Raw genomic sequence first — 23,138 nt, forward strand, 5'->3', positions numbered from 1 at the left:
TGAGAAAGTGGACACCACCTAACCTGTCCAGTCTGGATGACTGGGGCAGTGTGTTTCAGATTGTTGTTCCAGCCGTGTATCGTCCTGAATTACTGCATCTAGCACATGATCATGATCTTGCTGGTCACATGGGGGTCAGGAAGACTTATGACCGTGTGCTGAGACATTTTTGTTGGCCTGGTTTGAAGTCAGATGTGGCACAATATTGTCGCTCGTGCCATGTGTGTCAGGTGGTTGGTAAACCAAACCAGAAGATCCCTCAGGCTCCTCTGCAGCCTATCCCTGCCGTTGGGGAACCTTTTGAGCGGATCCTCATTGACTGTGTTGGTCCCCTCCCTCGAACTAAGACAGGGAACCAGTACCTTTTGACTATTATGTGTGCAGCGACCCGTTTTCCTGAAGCCATTCCTTTACGCAAGATCACAGCCCCAGCTATATCCAAAGCTCTGGTTAGGTTTTTTTCGACTTTTGGTCTACCAAAGGTCATTCAATCAGATCAAGGGTCTAACTTCATGTCCCGTCTCTTTGCTCAGGTCCTCCAGCAGTTGTCTATCCAGCATTGCCCTTCCTCTGCCTATCATCCAGAGTCCCAGGGGGCGCTGGAGAGATTTCACCAGACTATCAAAACAATGCTGCTGGCATATTGTACGGAGTTCGACAAAGACTGGGATGATGGAATTCCTTTGCTTCTGTTTGCTGCTAGGGAGGTAACCCAGGAGTCTCTTGGATTCAGCCCGGCTGAGCTGGTGTTCGGCCACACAGTGAGGGGTCCTTTGAAACTGCTGAAGGAAAAGTGGTTGGCTGACCAGACTCCTTCCTCTACTAATTTGTTGGACTATGTGTGTGACTTCAGGCTTAAGCTTAGTAGAGCATGTGAACTAGCGAAAGAGAACCTAAAGGTAGCCCAAGGAAAAATGAAGGTGTGGTATGATAGGCGGGCCCGACATAGGGTGTTCTCACCGGGAGACAAGGTGTTGGTTCTCTCGCCTATTCTTGGGTCTGCATTACAGGCTAAATACAGTGGGCCATACTCCATTGAGCGCAAAGTTGGTGAGGTCGACTACTTGATTAAAACTCCCGACCGCAGGCGCAAGAGTAGATTATGTCACGTCAATATGTTGAAGGCGTACAATGATAGGGCTCAGATTGACCAGTCAGGGGTCAAGCCTGTGGCTGTTCTAACAGTTTCTGCATCTCCTATTGTAGCCGACTGTTCTGTGTCGAAGGAGATTTCTCAGGGCCGGTTGCCAAACACCCAGATACTAGGTGACTTGGACTCACACCTGTCGTACTTACCACTTCCTGAGCGTACGGATGTGGTGCGCCTACTTAGACAGCATACACGTTTGTTTTCTGATGTCCCTAGTCGTACTAATGTACTCGAGCATGACATTGATGTTGGTAGTGCAGGGCCAATTAAGCAACATGCCTATAGGGTGAATCCGGAAAAACGAAGGATCTTGAGTAAGGAAGTAGACTATATGGTGAGACATGGCATTGCGGAGCCCAGTTCTAGTGCGTGGAGCTCCCCCTGCCTGCTTGTTGATAAGCCAGACTGCACTCATCGGTTCTGTACTGATTTCCGTAAAGTTAATGCAGTAACCAAGCCGGACTCGTACCCTCTGCCTCGGATGGACGACTGTATCGATCGGGTGGGTTCAGCAGCCTTTGTAAGTAAATTGGATTTGCTAAAGGGATACTGGCAGGTTCCGCTTACTCCGCGAGCACGTGAGATATCCGCTTTTGTCACACCAGAGAGTTTCTGCCAGTATACAGTGATGGCCTTTGGCATGCGAAATGCCCCAGCGACGTTTCAGCGGCTAGTGAACAAGGTCCTGGGCGGGGTAGCGTTCTGTGAGGCATATCTGGATGACCTGGTTATCCACAGTTCCTCTTGGTCACAACATGTGGAGCATCTGGCCGAAGTGTTCAAGCGGTTGGGTGATGCTAACTTGACAGTTAACCTTGCGAAATGTGAATTTGGACAGGCCACGGTTACCTACCTGGGTAAGGTGGTTGGACGTGGGCATGTGTGCCCCATTACAGCTAAGGTGGAGGCTATAGTGGGCTTCCCTGCTCCCATCACCAGGCGGGAGTTAAAGCGCTTCCTAGGTATGGCAGGGTACTATAGGAGTTTCTGTAGGAACTTTGCTTCTGTTGTTGCCCCTTTGACCAATCTGCTCAGTCCTAAGGTACCTTTCGTGTGGACTGAGACTTGTCAACAGTCTTTTGAGAGCATCAAGGGTATTCTGATTAGCGCTCCCGTTCTGTCAGCTCCCGATTTTCAACTGCCATTCAAGTTGGCAGTGGATGCTAGTGACCTCGGTGCTGGAGCCGTCCTCCTGCAAGAGGATGCATTAGAGGTGGAGCACCCAGTGTGCTACTTTTCTAAAAAGTTTGACAGGCATCAACTGCACTACTCTACTATAGAGAAGGAGGCGCTCGCTTTGGTTCTTGCCTTGAACCATTTTGATGTTTACGTGGGATCCTCCAGTTTACCCCTTGTTGTGTATACAGACCATAACCCTTTGGTTTTTCTTCGCAGCATGGTGAATTAGAATCATCGTTTGATGCGATGGAGTTTGTTCCTCCAGGCGTATAACTTGGATATTCGCCACATTCGTGGGAGGGACAACGTGCTAGCAGACGCCCTCTCACGATCGTAGTACCGGTGTTTGTGGTACCCGTTATCGCTGTTGTGGTAGAGGCCCTGACAACTAAGGGGTCACAGTTGTTTTTGTTTTGTTTATGGGTTGTTGTGTAGTGGTTGCCTCTTGGGCAACCAGTTTGGTGGGGGAGGTGTTATGTACTAGAGGCCTGGTCACTCCTGTGTCACCAGGGCAGGCAGGTGAGGGCTGCCAATTAGCCAATTAGTGCTGATTGGTTACCTGCTGGGGAGCTTCAAAGGCAGACCCAGAAACACACATGCAGGTTCTGTGCCTAGTGAAAGAGCTGTCAGGTTCTTACAGTCCTTGTCCGTTGGGTTACCAGTACATTAGCTTATAGTTATATTAGTAGTTCCTTGGTTTAGTAGCATTTTTGAGTTAGAGCACAGGGTTTTGGTGTTGATTACACATAGGTTGCGTACCCATGAGCCAGGGTCGTACTTATTTTTTTATTTATTCTGTTTGTATAGCCTAATTTAGCAGCGTTTATATAATTGTAAGTAAAAATGAAGTGCGCGCACTCCGGATTACCGAAAAGGACAGGCCTACAACAACTTCTTGTTCACTTTTTACTCACTTTTCCACTGATCAATGCGACGCCGTTCCAGCACAACCAGGGCAACAACGCATATTCAGACCAAGAACCGAGGCAGAGGAACAAGTGAGTGGACGAAATTGTCACATTTGATTTACCTTTTAAATGTTATGTTTGCATTTACAACAGTTGCATGGTTTGCTCTGTGAGCTCATAAAAAAAATTATTCATACATTTATTAATTTAAGTATTTTTTTGATGGATATATAAACGGCAAAACTTGATTGCCCTTATTATGGCAATTATAGGGCGTCACAGCAGCATCGCAGGTAACATTATAAATATCATGGGTAAGTATATGAAAGGGAAAAATTAGAATAAGGGACCTTAATGTATATCATGATAACCGATCACACCTATAAAGACAGCAAAAGCATTAGAATGCTCTATCATCAGAACAAAAAAATAGTAGCCTATTGCCCCCCCCTCAGCCTACTGGTCGTGGTTCCTAGTGCTGAGTGCATACTGTAACAGTTACAAGAGGGGAATGCAACAGTATGCATATATCAGTCAGAATATAACCAATAGCCTATATGTGTGCAGTTGCGCAAATGTGTTTACATTATTGAAATGTGGGTTATCATTTCCCCCCCATGTACATGTCAAAATACTTCCCAAAGGTCAGTGAATACCACGACCACAACACCAGAGGGAGCTCCACAAATCATGTTAAACCCAGATTCGGCTCAGACAAGGGACTAAACACGTTTCGCAATTATGCCACATCAATGTGGAACGCCCTACCTAAAGCTGTAAAGGAATGTGAATCACTACCCACTTTCAAAACCACTCTCAAAGAACACCTACGGGAGACTGCAATTCGAAACTGGCCCCTGTAAATGTCCTAACCCCCTCCAATGTACAGTACATGACCAAGTATGGCTTTGTCAATATTCCAATGTACAGTTTTGCTTGTACAGTGTCCCCCACCCACCCCTCCTACCCAACCCCCCCCCCCCCCCCCCCCAACCACCTCCAATGTACGGTCCCCACCCAACCCCACCCCACCCAACCTCCTCCAATGTACAGTTTCTACGTCAAATGTATATACTCTCTTTTCTGGACCCTTTTTGTATCACAAACAGTACTGTATTTGCAAATCTGGTATGTCATAAATGTATAGATGTAGCAGTACTGTCTATCTGTATGCATAGGCGGCGGATGGGCTTATGGTCTAGGTAGGCTGTATTGGGAACGAAAAATTTGACCTTTTATTTTTGGTTTCACGCAAACTGTCCAGGTTCTGATTTCATATACACACACACACTACTAGGCTATACTACAGCGAGCCCCACTCATTTATATATAGTGCAAATTAAGTGTTCAAATGAAGGCATCCAATAATATATGAACCATTGTCTTACCTTAATGCAGATAAATGCGACGTTTCGTCTTGGTGAGAATTGAATCACAAGTTGCAATGAAGTGAAAGTTTTTCGTAATTTAGATCTCATCATGCTTTGAAAACAATGTACATACAGTAGCTCTAAAAAGTTTCCACGATTTGATGAACTCGGACTCTCATCATGTCCTCTTAGAGCAAGCCCTTGTTTGCCAAGATAAAACAATATACAGCCTCAGGTGATCGCTAGTTATGCCTCCTCGCTTCTCTACAAAGCGATCGGCGGGCTGAAATTCAGAACACAGATGTTTGCTTTACTCTGCCTGCGGGATCAGATTCAGGATGATCATGTGAATGATGTGATTGGCCACATTATTTAACCTGAGCCTATGCGTGATTGGTTACTGCCTGTATACCTGGAATGTTAAACGCTGCCACAGATTGACACCTTCGTCGTTGACACCTCGGCCAGCGAGCCGGCTGCAGCACAAGACACACACTAGCCAGCAGCCTGCGCATATATATTATATACATTTCAACAGTGGCGGCCGCTGGCGCTGGTGCCTTGTGGTTCGCAGTTCACGTTAATAGGTCGAGTTGAAAATGTAATGCTCTGAGATGCTCTGGAGCAATCTCTCTCGGTCTCTCGGATCAATCAAATCAAATAATTAACACATGTATGTTGTCATTTTAAACAACTCACCATTCATTCATTATGCATCAGCAGCAGCTAAATTATGTTTATAATGTTTGTATAATGTTTATACAAACGGGTGCGTGTGATGTGATTGGTACAGACAGTACTGGATACGGTCTGGAATGTCAACTGTGTCACCACACCTACCCATTGACACCTCCGTCGGGGCGACCCCCCCCCCCCCCCCCCCCCCACACACACACACAGACAGGCTGCCTAATTCTGCAGTATGCCCAATATTATTTATATATAAATGCTAAATATTTACATCAGACATGTACAGACAATGTACAAACAAACAATAATTCTACATATTAGGTACAGGCAAGCATATGGTGTTAGAGTTCTGCAGGGATGTTGTTGACAAGTTCTTTTTTAACCATGTTTTGAAGTGGGGGTGGGTGGGGGTGGGTGGGGGCTCCTGCCTGCAGGGCCGTCTGGAATGTTAAGTGTCCACCTATTGACGGTCGGCCGACCCCAGAGCTAGTCTTCCTGGGGTCCACACAGAAAGACAACACAAAACGCAAAACATAACAACATGAGATACATATGACAATCACAATTAACAATGATAATCTAAAAACAGTAAAACATTGTAGACATCATTAGAATCAGAATATTTTGCTCACATATTTAAGTAGTGCATTCTCAGGTGGTATTTGAAAGACACTTTACTATTCAATTTACTTTTGTTCATTGGGCAGTTATTCCAATGATTGATGGCACGATAAACAACAGTCCTCTTTAAAGCATTTGATTTTGGACGTGGTAACATAATCTGTCCATCATCAGCTGACCTAGTAAAATAAGAATGAACCTGACTGCATCTGACAATTTGTTTGTATAAGAAAACAGGTTGAGATGAAAAGACAGTGTTCCTGAAAAATTTAACTGTGTTGAAAACCAGCCTATTCTCCTTAGTGTGCCTTTGAGGTGCTTTGGTACCATGAGGTGCAAGCATAGTCATAGTACCCTTGAATGAGTGCTCCTGCCAGTCTTCAGTGTATTCAGGCCGTCTGGAATGTTAAGTGTCACCACACCTATCCATTGACGGACCCCAGCCCCCCCACACACACACAGGTACACAGGGAAAAAAAATAAAGGCAATTTTTTTTTTTTTTTTAAATAAATAAAAACAATGTGTCGACTGGTCTGGGAAGGCACAGCCTGCCCCAGCCTTATACACCCGCCGCCCATGTCTGTATGTCGTGTATGTCATAATATGTTATGATTAATTGAAAATGGGGGACCCTGATGTAAACAAGACGAAAGCCTTTCTCTGGTCTGCATCCCCTTAACAATTGTATGTATTGAGCTGTACTGTACTGTACCCATTCTGCAATCTGTTAATAAAGTTTTCAATCAATCAATCCCCAGAAACTGGTGCGCCTATGTTGTCCACAAGAACGTCAGCTGCGCCGTGGTGGGCGGCACGGAGAGCTTCGTGCAGCCGGAGTGCGTGAATATTTTAGGCAACCAACTTGTGTTTAGCGTTTCTCTGATTGGCCAATACGCCCATGTGACCACGGCAGCGCGGAAATAGGCTGTCTATTGCCTCGCGCTGCAGCGCGGAAATAGGCTGTCTATTGCCATTCTCTAAGTCAAACTCTAACCTTAACCAGCTCCTTAACAGCGCCTAAACTTAACCCTTCTAACCTTAAGCAACTCCGAAACAATGCCTAACCTTAACCAACTCCGAAACAATGCTTAAAGTTATGCCTAAACTTAACGGCGAAAGAATGCGAATGCACGTTAAAAAAAAAAAAAAAAAAAATGAAGGGAATCGAACTAGCCAGCAACGAGCCGTAGGATCCACAGCCATGCAGCCTTGCCAATTGAGCTAGTTCTGGATACTGAATAAGGGGCGGTTACTGGCATATAATGCTGCCGCGGAGCTCCGCTCCGCTCTGCTGCTGCCGCGTCGCCGCGGGGGCGTGGCTAGACGCAAGTTGGGCGTGGTTAGACACAAGTTGGTTGCCTTTAATATTTAGGCGAGCCGCTCAACAGAACGGAACAAACGAAAACCAGCTTCCGCTGAACGTTGACCAATCCGGACACGAGACGAGCGCAATCAGGAAGCTCTCTGGAGACGCAGCAGCACTGTGAGTAGCTAAAGCTCAATGTCACAACATTTAACAATACCATTGTTACAAAGGATCAGATTAAACCGAATATATATATTTATTTATTGATATATATTGCATAGTATTTGTATATCGTTTGATATCCCTTGTATATTCCTTGTACATATACACGGAATGTCCCTTTAGCCTACTACAGACCATAATATTTCATTCTCCTATTGGACAGCGGTCCACCGGCGCCAGGGACCGGCCTCCGGAGTCAGGTTCAAAGTCACCGACACGACATGTCTGTACATGCCCGGCCTTGCCTAGGGATACGGCGACAGAAATGAGATTGGCACTAGTTTGTTCACCGTGCATATAAATACGGCGCAGGTGAATACAGAAGTATGTTACCCAATAAGTTGAAGCCTCACCCACGATACAACGTGCGGTGAAGTATGGCCTGTTTGGCCCCAGAATAGAGCATGGAGACCGCGTGCGAATTAATAACTGAATTGTCAGAGTTTGGCGCTATACCGTCGAGTGCGACATATTTCTATTAAGTCAATAATAGTCTATTGTGTATAGTGTATCGTGCGGCTAAGTTCTACAGTGACCAGCATCTCCAACGCTTCCTCGTATTAGCTAGAGTTCTTATCCAGGCTGGGCTGACCACATGGCGCTTTCACCCGAGGAGACCTAGACGAGAACCGTGTGGACATGTACACTGGATTAATCTACCCGACGACTACATAGCCCTTTGCGGCTGGAATATATTTGCTTTGGTCCTGTGATTTATGGAGCGGATAATCGCCGACGCCTGCACGTGTTGGATTTACCCCGCGAGGAGTCAAGTCGAGTCGGCGCCTCAGAGAGCCTGAGGCCGACTAGCTTTCTTCACGGAGAGCTTCGTGCAGCCGGAGTGCGTGAATATTTTAGGCAACCAACTTGTGTTTAGCGTTTCTCTGATTGGCCAATACGCCCATGTGACCACGGCAGCGCGGAAATAGGCTGTCTATTGCCTCGCGCTGCAGCGCGGAAATAGGCTGTCTATTGCCATTCTCTAAGTCAAACTCTAACCTTAACCAGCTCCTTAACAGCGCCTAAACTTAACCCTTCTAACCTTAAGCAACTCCGAAACAATGCCTAACCTTAACCAACTCCGAAACAATGCCTAAACTTAACCGGCGAAATGAATGCACGTTAAAAATATTGCCATTCTCTAAGTCAAACTCTAACCTTAACCAGCTCCTTAACAGCGCCTAAACTTAACCCTTCTAACCTTAAGCAACTCCGAAACAATGCCTAACCTTAACCAACTCCGAAACAATGCTTAAAGTTATGCCTAAACTTAACGGCGAAAGAATGCGAATGCACGTTAAAAAAAAAAAAAAAAAAAATTGAAGGGAATCGAACTAGCCAGCAACGAGCCGTAGGATCCACAGCCATGCAGCCTTGCCAATTGAGCTAGTTCTGGATACTGAATAAGGGGCGGTTACTGGCATATAATGCTGCCGCGGAGCTCCGCTCCGCTCTGCTGCTGCCGCGTCGCCGCGGGGGCGTGGCTAGACGCAAGTTGGGCGTGGTTAGACACAAGTTGGTTGCCTTTAATATTTAGGCGAGCCGCTCAACAGAACGGAACAAACGAAAACCAGCTTCCGCTGAACGTTGACCAATCCGGACACGAGACGAGCGCAATCAGGAAGCTCTCTGGAGACGCAGCAGCACTGTGAGTAGCTAAAGCTCAATGTCACAACATTTAACAATACCATTGTTACAAAGGATCAGATTAAACCGAATATATATATTTATTTATTGATATATATTGCATAGTATTTGTATATCGTTTGATATCCCTTGTATATTCCTTGTACATATACACGGAATGTCCCTTTAGCCTACTACAGACCATAATATTTCATTCTCCTATTGGACAGCGGTCCACCGGCGCCAGGGACCGGCCTCCGGAGTCAGGTTCAAAGTCACCGACACGACATGTCTGTACATGCCCGGCCTTGCCTAGGGATACGGCGACAGAAATGAGATTGGCACTAGTTTGTTCACCGTGCATATAAATACGGCGCAGGTGAATACAGAAGTATGTTACCCAATAAGTTGAAGCCTCACCCACGATACAACGTGCGGTGAAGTATGGCCTGTTTGGCCCCAGAATAGAGCATGGAGACCGCGTGCGAATTAATAACTGAATTGTCAGAGTTTGGCGCTATACCGTCGAGTGCGACATATTTCTATTAAGTCAATAATAGTCTATTGTGTATAGTGTATCGTGCGGCTAAGTTCTACAGTGACCAGCATCTCCAACGCTTCCTCGTATTAGCTAGAGTTCTTATCCAGGCTGGGCTGACCACATGGCGCTTTCACCCGAGGAGACCTAGACGAGAACCGTGTGGACATGTACACTGGATTAATCTACCCGACGACTACATAGCCCTTTGCGGCTGGAATATATTTGCTTTGGTCCTGTGATTTATGGAGCGGATAATCGCCGACGCCTGCACGTGTTGGATTTACCCCGCGAGGAGTCAAGTCGAGTCGGCGCCTCAGAGAGCCTGAGGCCGACTAGCTTTCTTCACTGTGGAGCTACAGTCTACGGAGAACAGCTGTATTCGTCTGTGGATCAAGAGGCTATCGCACCGTCTCCTGTACTCGGAGTCTCCTTAGTCATCGTTGACCAGACGTTCTACTACCGACAGATCCCCTACCCCCTGCCGGCTTACTACCGGGGGGACCCTTCCAGTATCTCCCGCTATATTACTAGTGTACCATAGATATAATTCCCTAAGATTCAGGTTGTATAATTGCTTCCTGCGTAACCAGAGAATGGACATTCAGTGTTGATTTGCCTACGCACATTCCTTTGCCTTACAAGTGCATTCAAAGTATAATATAAAGTATATTATGTACCCTTTGCTCCATTAAATACTTGATTATACCTTTGTGTGGAACCGATTTCATTGTGGGAAGTGTTCATCATATTCATATATCGTGTACTGTATGGCCAGTAATTAAAGTACATAAAGCGGTAGTGGTTTAATGATACCATACTTATCAATACAGTCAGGGAATTGTACCCCTCAGTTACAACCATGTTTGCTTTAAATCACCGATATAAACTAGTTTTTTTGTGGCGTATATTTGTTGCCAGCGTGTTAATTTGTATAGTAGTTCGGCTTATTTTGGTTAAAGAACCATTGGGTGTGAAAGTCAAACACCCAAGTTCCAAGGACCCCGTTTGCTAAGTAGCCATTATTAGCAATTTAGGGTCATGTTGACTAAACGACACCAGCACGGCTCACGTCTTCCAAACATAACTGTTACCTGATCTAGCTTTATCTTTTCATGTCGCTGTAAATTAACATCACGTTAAGTGAGTCAGCAGCTTTTTACATGCCTTAATTGTATGAGGCAGCAGTGGCCTTCCCTGGACTGTCTGTTTGTAGTTCTTTATTCCAACATGGCCCCCTGTAAAAAATTGGAAACCTCTTTCAAAAGAAAATGTCTAATTTCTGTGCTGTGGTTGGAGTAGACGAGACACTACATAACCACGTTATTACTGTTACATGTTCCACTGTTAATATCCACCAATAAGACATGTATTTCTCATATCAACGCATAGTAGCAACCGTTGTTCCATTGCTATGTACAAAACAATGGTTGATATACGTTCCAGGCAACCATGTTGGAAGAATGGCCTCTTATTTGGTGCAGTCGGAACAACCATTCAACCTCATTGAGTATAAGCACAGTAACCAACTGAAAAGCAGGGCAAATTTCTCGTGTCATTGTAAATATGTCAACAGTAGGCTTGTCAAATATCTATATTTAACGGAAACGCTGAACTAAGAACCCCTTTCTTTTATTGATTGAAACCTTTATTAACAGATTACAGAATGGGTACAATTAGGCCTGTCACGATAACACATTTTGCTGGGTGATTAATTGTCCCAGAAATTATTGCGATAAGTGATATTATTGCGGTTTTGAGAGAAATAATTTCTTTGAGAAATGTATTTCCCAAAAGTTTTCAATCAACTTTTTTTTTTTACTAATATAATGATAATAGCATAATAATGCAAGGAAACCGTTTCAAAGTGCAATAAACCTTTATTTAACATTGGAAGACATTTTAAATATCCTAAATTACTACCTAACCAATCAGATATGAGGTAGCGTCAGAAGCAGAGTAACCTCGTTCCCAGTTTTATCTCCGTGAGAGCAATGATAAAACGAGCAGAGCAATGTGTGTGGACAAGAGGCGGGTTGCTACGTTTACTGTAGGAAGGGGCTTTTAGACCCATGTTTTTATTTTTTGCTTCGAAAAGAGGGACATCCTCTCAATATGCGGGACGTGGGACATTAGGTAAAATGGCTGTGCAGTATACAACCAAAAGCGGGACACCTGGTCACCCTAACTGTGGCTTGCGTTTGTTTACTGTGGCTCGTGGATTATGTGATGGGCAAGCTACTTGGAAAATGTAGTAAGCTACACTACCAGTTACTCTCGATTAAAATATAGCTCAACAATAATCAAATAAACACAAATATATACTATCTCTATTGGAATGGAGACTTTTCAGCACAGGATAAACTAGGGATGGGCAAAAAAAAACAGATTGATTGATCACATGATGTACTTGAGTACTCGTGGAGGAAAACGCTGTACAAAATAAACGTCTTTTCCGGTGTTTTAGACTTTGCTCTTTTATTTTGAAACCCACCGACCGGTTCTGTGTTTTTGAGCTAATGATAAAACAAATGTTGAGATTGTTGGTGAACAACTAACTTTAGGTTAGTTTTAACGTTAGCTACTAACGTTAGATGCAGCTACTACAGGCAATCAACGATGAGGAGGAAGCGTCATAGCATCAACACTAGATCTTTAATCTTTATTTAGCAGTCCAGTTTCTCCGGGCAGTAGCGTATAGCGTTTGTTCACGCTACATCACTACTTGGGTCTAAAAATAGCTACACTACAAAGAACGCTACTTGGTTCAAAAGGAGCGACGCTACCATCACGCTACTGAGAAATGTAGTTAAGCTATGTAGCGTTGCTACTGCCCAACATACGCATGGTGCTCACAGGAGCTCCCGTGCTGTACTCTGTAGTAACGGCAGCGGCCCGCCTCCCCACACGGAGAGGTACTGGTTCCCGCCTCATTAAAACAAACACGCAAATAGCAATTAATTGCGCCCATCAAAATCATTGCATTCATTTTCATTATTACGCGATAAATTGATTTATTGCTTATTGCAACAGGCCTAGGTACAATACAGTACGGCTCAATACAAAACAAACTGCTAAGAGGATGCAGACCAGAAAGACTGTTGTCTTATTTACATCGGGGTCCCCCATTTTCAATTCATCATGACATTTATGACAAACGGATATACAGAACTGTGTAGTAAAAAGGGATCATAAAAAATATATACATTCGAAAGGGAAGAAACTGTACATTGGTGGGGGGGGGGGGGGGGGGGGGGGCGTTTGGACATTTACAGGGGCCAGTTTCTAATTGCAGCCACCCGTAGGTTGAAGGAGGGTAGGGATTCACATTCCTTCACGGTTTTGGGTAGGGCGTTCCACATTATTGACCATCACATACATTCTTTCCTCATTTTAGATCATCTCTCTTGAGACCATGGGTCGCCACTTCGGAGATTTGGCCAAAATCAGGCACGTCGTCACTTATAGTCTGTCCCCCTTTGAGCAGAAGGCCTTCGCCAACTATTTCTCCAAGGGAATCCCCAACACATGGAGACGGTTTACAGCCTCCGTGTTCAAAGTCGCTCCCCGTGAGTATTTTATATTTGCAGCTGACACCGAAATGTGTGTTCGAATGTGGCTCTTAATGAAACGAGGAGGCAGAAGTTAATTACTAGGCTAATCCAAGAAATTGTCATATGCTCACAATAAGGACATCATCATTTGATAAAATTCTTAATGAATGCCCCACACCATTTATATCCAAAGTTCTAGGAAAAGGGTAAATAATAAAGTAAATTCTCTTGAGGCATATTTCCTGATTTGCAGTCCCAAGTGAAACAATATTGTACCTCCATTCTTTTTTTCCAACACTAGCTAAATAGTTTGTTCTCCATCTAGTATGTCCTTCAACACAGTTTCAGCCTAAAGGGCCTTGTTGTTTTTTACGGTGTTGAGCATTTTGTATTCAATGCTCTTCCAAGAGCAGTCCTCCACACACTTCACTTACAGTCAATTTCATTAGGTGTTACGTTTTGGTCACTTGACCTGATGAAGGTCGAATGACCCAAACTTATTAAATAAAAGATTTAGTTGGGCAACCTTTTCTGGGTTAAAATTGCAATTGTAATTGTTACTAGGGCTTGGTATCGAAATTCTATACCTTTTAATCTATTGATCAAATTGATTCAATATAGAGTATCGAAAAATGCTGTCGTATCGAAATTTGACATGACACATAGAATGACATTCTATACCAAATCTTGATACCCGAGTAGTTAATCTCATCAGTGTCAGTGAGCCAATAAGCATATTTGTTCCAAGATATACTATTACTTCTGTTCAACCACAATCCAAATGTCATCATCTAAAATGTAACAACGCCTCCAATTGGCTCACACGGCACATGTGACGCACATACTCTGCAAAGTAAGATATACAGGGATGGGGACAGGGTTGTTTTGGTACTGGTATAAAATCCCAGCTATCAGTATTTGCACCGGTATTAAACATTTTCAAACTATACCCAGCCCTACATGCAACCTTGTGATCTGCAGTCATGTGGTGTGCTTTATAATGACGGTGAGTATATTTTGACATGTTGCACTGCTGTTGGTTATCTATATATTATTTGTTAATGACATATAATAATAAGTAGGGATGCACGATAATTATCAGCTATTATGACGTCATCCCGATAAACCCGATAACGTTATTAATAGCTCCGATAATATAATATATTTTTTGGTAAAAAAAAAAAATGCGGTGTGGGTGAATTGGGATGAACTTAAGGGTGTTTGTTTTTACTGTAGGCTCCTCCCGTTTTGCCAGTACTGTGGTACGACTGTTAGCGTGTGGTTTAGGAAGAGGGTGTTTTACACAAATCCAGCACTCCCTTTCTTGGCTGTGACGTAGCCACGTAAGTTTCTGAAGCAACGCAGATGTAAACAAAGATGGCGTCGGTAGTGTGGGAATAGTTTCAGAGGAAAAAAGTTTGCTTGCTATTTGTAACAAATGCAATGCAGAAGTTCCACGAGGAGGGAAAAGGGCAACAGAACTTATAATACATCCAACCTAACAAGTCACCTGCAACATCACCACCGCTACGATGGTGTGTTATTGTGTTAAAGTCTACGATGACGCGCGAGCAGCTAAAGCTGCTGCAAATCTAGCCCCTTTCATGACTGTGATGCAACCCTTGGTTGAATACGCAGTCACTTATTGCTCCGTAGTAGCCAGGTTAATTTGCACCACCAAGCACTGCTTAAAAGCTAGCGGCTTGAGCCCTTGGGTCATTTCTGTCAAACTTCTTTAATTTAGCAAACGCCTCGTCAATAGGTACAAGCGCCGCGGGTTCCTTTGTAGCTGGCTTTGGATTCACAGCAGCTTTAGCTGCTCGCGGGTCGTCGTAGGCTTTTAACACACCATCGTAGCGGTGGTGATGTTGCAGGTGACTTGTTAGGTTGGATGTATTATAAGTTATTGACGGATTGTGAATTTTCTGATTCAAATTATATTTATTTGGAAAAATAAATATGGTCACTTTATCAGTCAAAACTGTTGTCATGGCTTTGTTTTGTTCATAGTAGTAACGCTCATGTCATGATAAATCTGGTTAGGTCAAAACTACAGGAATATACATTTAAAAAAAAATTGTATAATACAATAAATATCGGTTAGCATAAAGCATAAAGTTATCGGTATCGGAGTCAAAAAATCAATATCGTGCACCCCTAATAATAAGTAATAACGTTCTGCCCCTCCCTGACTGGAGTACTAGTAACTTCTTAGTGAACTATGTAGTCTTAGTCTATATGTTTCACCCATAGTTGAGGGAACAGAACCTGTGAACTAAACGGAGTCAAAAAATCAATATCGTGCACCCCTAATAATAAGTAATAACGTTCTGCCCCTCCCTGACTGGAGTACTAGTAACTTCTTAGTGAACTATGTAGTCTTAGTCTATATGTTTCACCCATAGTTGAGGGAACAGAACCTGTGAACTAAAACAACACATTAAAGGGGCACTTTGCCAAAAAACAATGGTGATTTATTCTGCACATAATCTCTCATGCATCCAAAAAGACAAATAGTGATGTCATCGGGGACATTGAATCCTTGTGTTGTGTTAATTACAGCTCCATGAAATCATGTAGATGAAAAATAGCAATACCTTATAGAGACTGTTACCTTATATCATTGAGCGGTAATTAAAACAACACAAGGATTCAATGTCGCCGATGACATCACTGGTGGCCATATTCAAACTCATTTACTCAATAACTGTGAAACTATGAAACTAAATGAATGTGAGCAAAACTGTTTTAGTAGAGTTTTTGGCTATGTGTGATTTTGTGCAAAATAAATAAATATTGCTTATTTGATTACGTGCCCCTTTAATTGTGAAGACAGCTTGTCAACTCTATCAAGAGCCAAAATGTCATGTTCCAATCCTGTGACTCCCAATTGCCCCATCAGGAAGCAACAGTTGGAGCATCAAGAAAAAGGGGCAGAGCTTGAGATTCTGGGTAACATCTGGCTCTTGCCGTGTCCCAATACCAGTTAGAATGAAGAAATTGACTGCATATGCCAAAAACAACGCCTTGTCCAACAAAAGCAAACCATGCGGTCCAGACCCATGGGACCACCATTCAAATGTCACAGTACAGTTAAGCTTGATGTGGCACAACGACGGTCATAAATGCACAACACCTAGGGACGGATGCGTGACCCAAAACATGAGTCTCATTGGCCATGGCTCTTTTTATGTGAACATATAATAACACATTTTCATTTAGTGCACAGTTATACATGGTGTACCTTTTTAAAAGTGTGGAAAATGTAGGTGGAAACAAGTAAATATTGTAAAGATTTAACAAAAAGGTTCACTGTGTACCTTCACTGTCCGCCTCCACCTTGTTTCATTCCTATTTTTCACAATAAACATGATTTATTCCATTCATGTCTTCATTCATAATTATTTTTATAACAACATTTGTATAACAAAAAACGAGTGGCACTTTTATTAATACATGTGATCTAGCAGTTAAATGGCAAATATGAACTATATATGCTGTCTAGATTGCTTGTAATTGAGATTAAGTTAATATCTGTATATATATAAGTATTTTCACATGAATATAATGTTGTGGAGACGGCGTGGATATTGGGAGAGGTAACAGAAACGCAAACACCACAAGGGTTAAATAGTATTTTGTTTTTTCCCTATCCACAGCAATGATCCTCATGTACTTGACGTACACATGGGGCAACAACGTCCACACACAAGGCAAGAGGAAGAATCCTGCTGACTATGAGAATGACGAGTGAACCCATGCCACACTTATGATCTCTGCCCACTTCTGTTTATTCCTATTCTGTATGTTTCACCAATAAAGATACTAAATATTTATGTGAAATGGGTTTTTGATTTAAATCTCTTTAATTGAACAAAAGTAGGGATGTCCGATATTATCGGCCGACCGATATTATCGGCCGATATCAGCAGTAAAATGTGATATCGGAAAATATCGGTATCGGTTTAAGAAAAGAAAAAAACAATAACAATATTTGTTATATATACAGTGAAATGATTAGTTACCTGAAATTATTCAGTTTTTTGGGGTGGGAAACCCTGCATATATCGGTTGATATCGGTTGATATCTGTATCGGAAATTAAGAGTTGGACAATATCGGAATATCGGTATCGGTAAAAAAGCCAATATCGAGCATCCCTAAACAAAAGCATTTTTTTTTTTAAACACGTTATTTGTTGAGAAATTTTTTAATTCAACCAGCCCTGGAAAGTCTGGTGCTGATTGGTTTTGCATGGCTTACTTCATGCAGCTTTTCTCAGAGGTAATGAGCTCTTAACACTTTGAGTGCCGGCCTCCGTGTCCTATTTACCCTGTTGAATGCCACCACCCACTTCAATGATAGAGCTCTCATATTTGCGATCGCATAAACTATATCTTAAATTATGGCTGTGTCTAATATGGCGCTTATCAATGACTTGTTTGCAGTCAACATTGTCGAAACGGATTGTTTTTTAATCCGTTCATTTCCGTTTTATACCATTTTTTTTTTTTTAAACGCTCGTTTCTTGAAACTTCCAGAAGATTTCAGAAGATTCTGTGATAATCGCCCTTTACTGCACACTGGAATACACAAAACACATTGTCATTTTTCGACCTATTTATGAATCGTTTTCAAATAAACGCTAGATTATCGATAGTATATGTGTACTTATGCACGCTATAGAAGCGGCTGAAAAATCCATTATCTTATTTCCTGATCGCACACACACACATATGGCACACGCTGATATATAGGTGAAAATAGCTCTGATTATCCCAAGACTGGTAAAATAGATTCCTTACCTCAGATCAGATGTTCTCCAAAAAGATTATTCCAATTCCTGAACGCCATTCCAAATATCGATCGCGTTTATTGATCCAACGCTGGGTACTGGAAACACACATTCTCCGCTGTTCTGCGGCTCGGCAATGACTTCGATCGTCTCCGGTTACTTGTCTGACAAGTAAAATGTGGAAGCAGGACTTTTTTTTCTCCATGTGTTTCATTCAATCCAATGGGGTGCAGTACCATCCGGAGAGACGATAGGGGGCGGTATTTTCCCTGTTCGAGTTCAGACAGATCCCCACTGGTAACGTGAGGCTAGATTGATGAAATATGAATGGAAATCGCTAATAAAAGAAATAACGATTAAAAAAACGGCAGCTCGTTTCTGGCACTGAACGGTTGGCATGAAATAATGAATTATGCCGTGGCTGGCACTCAAAGAAGACTTGTTGATTTCTGAAATGAATGGCAGTGTGTTATTTACAGTTTTTTTGCGGAGGGATTAACAATTGGCATGTAATGCAATTACAGAATATTTGGTAACTCAATACATTAGTTACTGGGGAAATAAATTATTATAAATTGGCGATTACCTTTTTAACGAGACATAATGTTAAATTGTGCATTCATTCTAAAAATATAGAAATACAACATTGAACACATCATGAAATATGTTGTATAAACAAAACATTACAATTACTGTGTAAATTAATTGTCTATTTACCTATATACATTTGAAGAGGCAAAATAATCCAAAAATAACAATGTAATTAGATCACTGTACTTAAGTCCAGTTCCGGTTATAACGGGGTAATTACTCATCTGAAATGGATTGCATTGGTTCTGAAAATAACCATCCCGTTTTGGTCTGCACCTTATTTATTGCACACAGATCGATAAGGAGAATTCCCTGTGTACTTAACACGTTTGCTCTTGTTGGGTTTTGTCTTTGCTTTGGCAAAGCCATACATTTACTATTATTATAATAAATCATGCGTATATACACTCACAATGGTTGTACATTGCTTTTGAAATAAATAGCTGTGTTCAAGCTATTGAAGTATGGGACTTAAAAAAAAAAAACGATCAAATATTTGTATTGCTTTTCTTTTTTCATAACAAGACCACACAATACAGTAATAACAATAATAAACAACAATAATAGACAGGACTTCACATGACAACAACAGCAGCAACAATAACAACAAGTCAATCACAAGCAACTACCAAACTCATAGACTCCTTCTCTAAAATATCAGACTACGCTATAAATTGGTCAAAGTCAATCATCTTGCCATTGTGGGGGGGTGATAGGAGTCCTGCAGCTCAGATCCCATCCTTCCCCTTCCCCTCAGGGAATATTAGATATCTAGGAATCAACATTTCACCCAGACTGTCAGAGTTATTTCAACTCAATTTCATCCCACTGTTAAAAACAATAGAAGATGACACACAAAGATGGCTAAACTTACCACTCTCACTAATAGGTAGAATATCAACTGTCAAAATGTCAATTCTCCCAAAAATAAATTATCTATTCACTATGATCCCAACCCAGCCTACCACCAATTGGTTCAACTCCCTGGACTCCACCATTACTAAGTTTTACTGGAAGAATAAAAAAGCAAGAATTAAGTTAACCACCCTTCAAAAAAACAAAAAACAAGGAGGACTTGAAGCACCTAACTTTCTCAACTATTATCTGGCCAACCAATTAATATACATCTACAAATGGATTCACCCTACCCAACAATACAACCCCTGGGACGACATTGAGAAGGACATGTGCATGGAAATCTCACCACAAGATCTGCCATTCTTTAGCACAAGCATAAAACATCACTCTTGTTTTAGGAATACAGTCATTTCCACAACTCTGACAGCCTGGTGGAAAGCCAACAAAATCACTGGTAACACACTAACCCCCTGTAAATACACACCAATCTGGCACAACCCTGACTTTCAACTCGGCAAAATGGGGGACCCTGGTGGAAACAAGACGAAAGTCTTTCTCTGGTCTGCATCCCCTTAACAATTGTATGTATTGAGATGTACTGTACTGTACCCATTCTGCAATCTGTTAATAAACTTATCAATCAATCAATCAATATCAATCAATCAATCCATATACTTCCCAGCTTGGAAACATAAAGGCATTACTCATCTCCACCACATCTTCACAGACAACAGCCTAATCACTTATCAAGATTTGACTGAAGGATACGGCATTGGGACAGACCAACACTTCCAATTTCTACAGCTGAAATCAATTTTGAAATCAAAAATTAACACTACACAGAATGATCTTGAACCACCTCCAATTATATTAGCAATGAATAAAATAACATCACAGAGGAAAATATTTTCAAAAATATACAAAATACTGGCAAGCGCAGACACTACATTCCATCTCCCCTTCACAAAATGGGAACAGGACTTGGCTTTCTCTCCCAATGCCGTATCCTGGGAACAAATTTGCACCAACACATTCACAATGACTAACAACACTAACCTTCAATTAATCAAATATAAGGTGTTACACAGAGTACATATCACACAGCACAGGATGTTTCAAATGGGATTTGCAAGCACAGATGTATGCTCCCATTGCACCCTCAACACCCCAGACAACTATTTCCATGCCACCTAGCTCTGCCCACCTGTTCTAGACTTCTGGAATTCCGTCATCAATACACTATCCCGGGTCATGAGCTGCAGCATTCCTCTCTCCCCCTCCCTCTGCCTACTTGGGGATACTACTTCTATCAATTTATTAGTCCAGAACACCAAACCCCTACTTGTTTCTCTAGCTGTTGCCAAGAAAACTATCCTCTTAAACTGGAAGACAAGAAAAAAGGTGAATACTGGCCAATGGTTAGGCCTTCTCTCAAATTACATATCACAGGAAACAATCTCAACCGTGGATCACATCGAAGTCTCACAATTTAATAACATCTGGAAATTGCTTGTGGATAATCTAGGCTCCTAATCATAGGAGATTGACCTGTGAGCCATCCACTCCATAACCCACCCTTCTCTCAATCCCCCTCTACTTTACTTACTCCCCTCTCTGCCCCCCCCCCTTTCCCTTGTCATGTGTATTCGTTGTTGTCCTTCATTGTCCTTAGTTGTAATTTGTTTGTCAATATCTAGTCTGAGTTCCCCCCCCTCCGAGAGGGCAATGAAATATATATTTTTTTAATATTTTTCTTTTACTACACTTTTTATTTAATTTTGTACTGTAAATAATTAAAACATATAATAAATAATAAAGTTGTCCCCCGAAGAGGGGGGGGTGGATGGAGTGCCCTCAAAAAAAGGGCCGGGAAAAAAGCAAAAAAAAAAAAAAAAAAAAAAAAAAAAAAAACCCTAACCCTGTCAAAAAAATAAAATAAAATAAAAATAAAAAATAACAACAATTTAAAATAAGAATAATAATAAAAACAGTATAAAATAAAATAAGTTGCCACAAAATATACCCTTGTATGGGACTTTTATGTTGAAATCAACCGGCCGGAAACGGTGGAAGCGGTGGAAGATTCTCGGTTGGAAGCAGCAGCTCAAAGCTCATCATCATATCAACCGGCTTCAGAAGAACACGCTGCTACACATAACGTTACATGTAACTGTCTCTCTTGCAATGATGAAGCAACTCGTCTTTGATGTTTACTGATTGGCTTTATTTCCGTTCGAAGAGAACATCTTTATTCCGAACCGTAAAACTGTGAAAACATACATGAAATACAATAAATCACTGATCAAACCATAATGACATACATACATATTATCGGTCTTTGCAAGGTTGGTTGTTAACCCACTGAACTTAACTACAAGCGCATTACGGCCCCAAACGTACCTTGTTGACTGCATGCAATATGAGAGGAAAGTTAAGAGCTCTGGTGACGATGTGTCTTGTCTGATGTTCGTGGAGGAGTGAAAAGGGGCAGAGCCTCGTAGTGGCTCTCTATTTATAACCTGAGGGCGGGTCTACTATGACATCATCGCTATGACCTCACAATGTTCCAGAACGTTCTAGCCTGTTCTAACTGGTTCTACTATGACATCACCCTGCAGCGTAAAAGGACTTAAACTATGACACTCCTGCAGTTACATTACAGCTTCATGGAACAAGGGTGGCATAACAACCACGGAATAAGAAGACGGAACTCGCAGCTTCTCTCAAGATATTAGTTATTATTTTTGTGTTCTGTATTATTGTACTGTGTCCCATTTAAGGCTAAATAAAACACACAATCCGTGAAGATGTCTGTGGTCGGATTTGACGTCGGCTATCTCAACTGCTATGTAGCGGTAGCTCAAGACGGAGAGATAGAAACCGTCGCAGATGAATACGGCGACCGATGTAGTATACCGTGAGTGAAAACTGCTTATTTATTTCATTTAGTCTTGTATGTCTTATTGCTTATTTATTATTGTATGGCATACACAGGATTCAGGCTGTGGCCTACTACACACAACACAAGACGTTTTAAGGCGTGAAGCTATTAATTCTCGCTTGTTAGCAGCCAGCTAGCTAGTTAGCTCGCGTGCTAACGCGTTCCATCAGGGACTTCAACCCAATAGGGGATATCTGCAGAGCCGCAAGCCCAACGTATGGGCGGGGCTTCGTGACTTGTACTCTGTTTGAGGCGCTCTGCAGATATACCCTACTCCTTCAACCCGTACAGTAAGCAGCACGTGAATGTTGACGCTAATGCTAATGCTAGCTAAGAGCTGCTAGCTACGAGCTAGCGAAGCCATTGTGACTTGTCAAATGAATTGCATTGCAAAGTAAATATCGCAATGACCATCAGCACCACTTCGGGTTGGTCTCTATAGAGGCCGATAATAAGACCACGATCATACGACCCAGCTTTGCTAAGTCACTGGCGGTTGCCTTTTCACGAATTTCTAATTCAATGCAATGATGATGGGAGGAGGAGGCCGGATTCTGTCAAAATGGACTTGTTCGTTGGCTTGGCATCACTGTCCTCCCCGGCTATGTCACCCCCTGCTCTGAAAACAGCAGTGTTTTTCTTGATATTTTGTCTTATCATCAGGGCATCCAAACACTCTCTCCCATATTTGTGTTTCCATACAGATCATGTGTGTCTTTTGGGCCCCGGAATCGATCGATCGGTATCGATGCAAAAATCCAGGTATGTATTCATCATGGGAAGTTGTGC

At 42.2% G+C, this 23,138-nt stretch overlaps 2 protein-coding genes across 2 annotated transcripts in view; both read left to right on the forward strand.

The window, feature by feature from the left end:
* The first annotated feature begins 9,010 nt into the window (after window positions 1-9,010).
* LOC311237730 (cytochrome b-c1 complex subunit 8-like) lies at window positions 9,011-16,944 on the forward strand. Its single transcript, XM_084325704.1, has 3 exons — window positions 9,011-9,095; window positions 13,009-13,180; window positions 16,825-16,944. The coding sequence occupies exons 2-3, from the start codon at window positions 13,027-13,029 to the stop codon at window positions 16,917-16,919; spliced, it is 249 nt and encodes an 82-aa protein (XP_084181830.1). The 5' UTR covers window positions 9,011-9,095; window positions 13,009-13,026; the 3' UTR covers window positions 16,920-16,944.
* Window positions 16,945-22,215: 5,271 nt separating this feature from the next.
* Window positions 22,216-23,138, forward strand: part of LOC311237739 (heat shock 70 kDa protein 4-like) — a gene marked incomplete at its 5' end in the record, with an annotated part of 49,317 nt that continues 48,394 nt past the window's right edge. Inside the window, 2 exons of the mRNA XM_084325714.1 lie at window positions 22,216-22,325; window positions 23,054-23,111. Coding sequence (XP_084181840.1) covers window positions 22,216-22,325; window positions 23,054-23,111 — 168 coding nt within the window. The remainder of the gene's footprint in view (window positions 22,326-23,053; window positions 23,112-23,138) is intronic.

This window comes from Notolepis coatsorum (assembly GCF_963971535.1).
Source record: "Notolepis coatsorum genome assembly, chromosome: 12".
NCBI lineage: Eukaryota > Metazoa > Chordata > Actinopteri > Aulopiformes > Paralepididae > Notolepis > Notolepis coatsorum.

What these genes read in the sequence shown, in the direction of transcription:
- LOC311237730 (XM_084325704.1), top strand. Translation starts at nt 13,027, where the DNA reads ATGGGTCGCCACTTCGGAGATTTGGCCAAAATCAGGCACGTCGTCACT. An exon ending in CGTGTTCAAAGTCGCTCCCC is followed by an intron (nt 13,181 to 16,824) that starts GTGAGTATTTTA and finishes CCCTATCCACAG; the next exon opens with CAATGATCCTCATGTACTTG.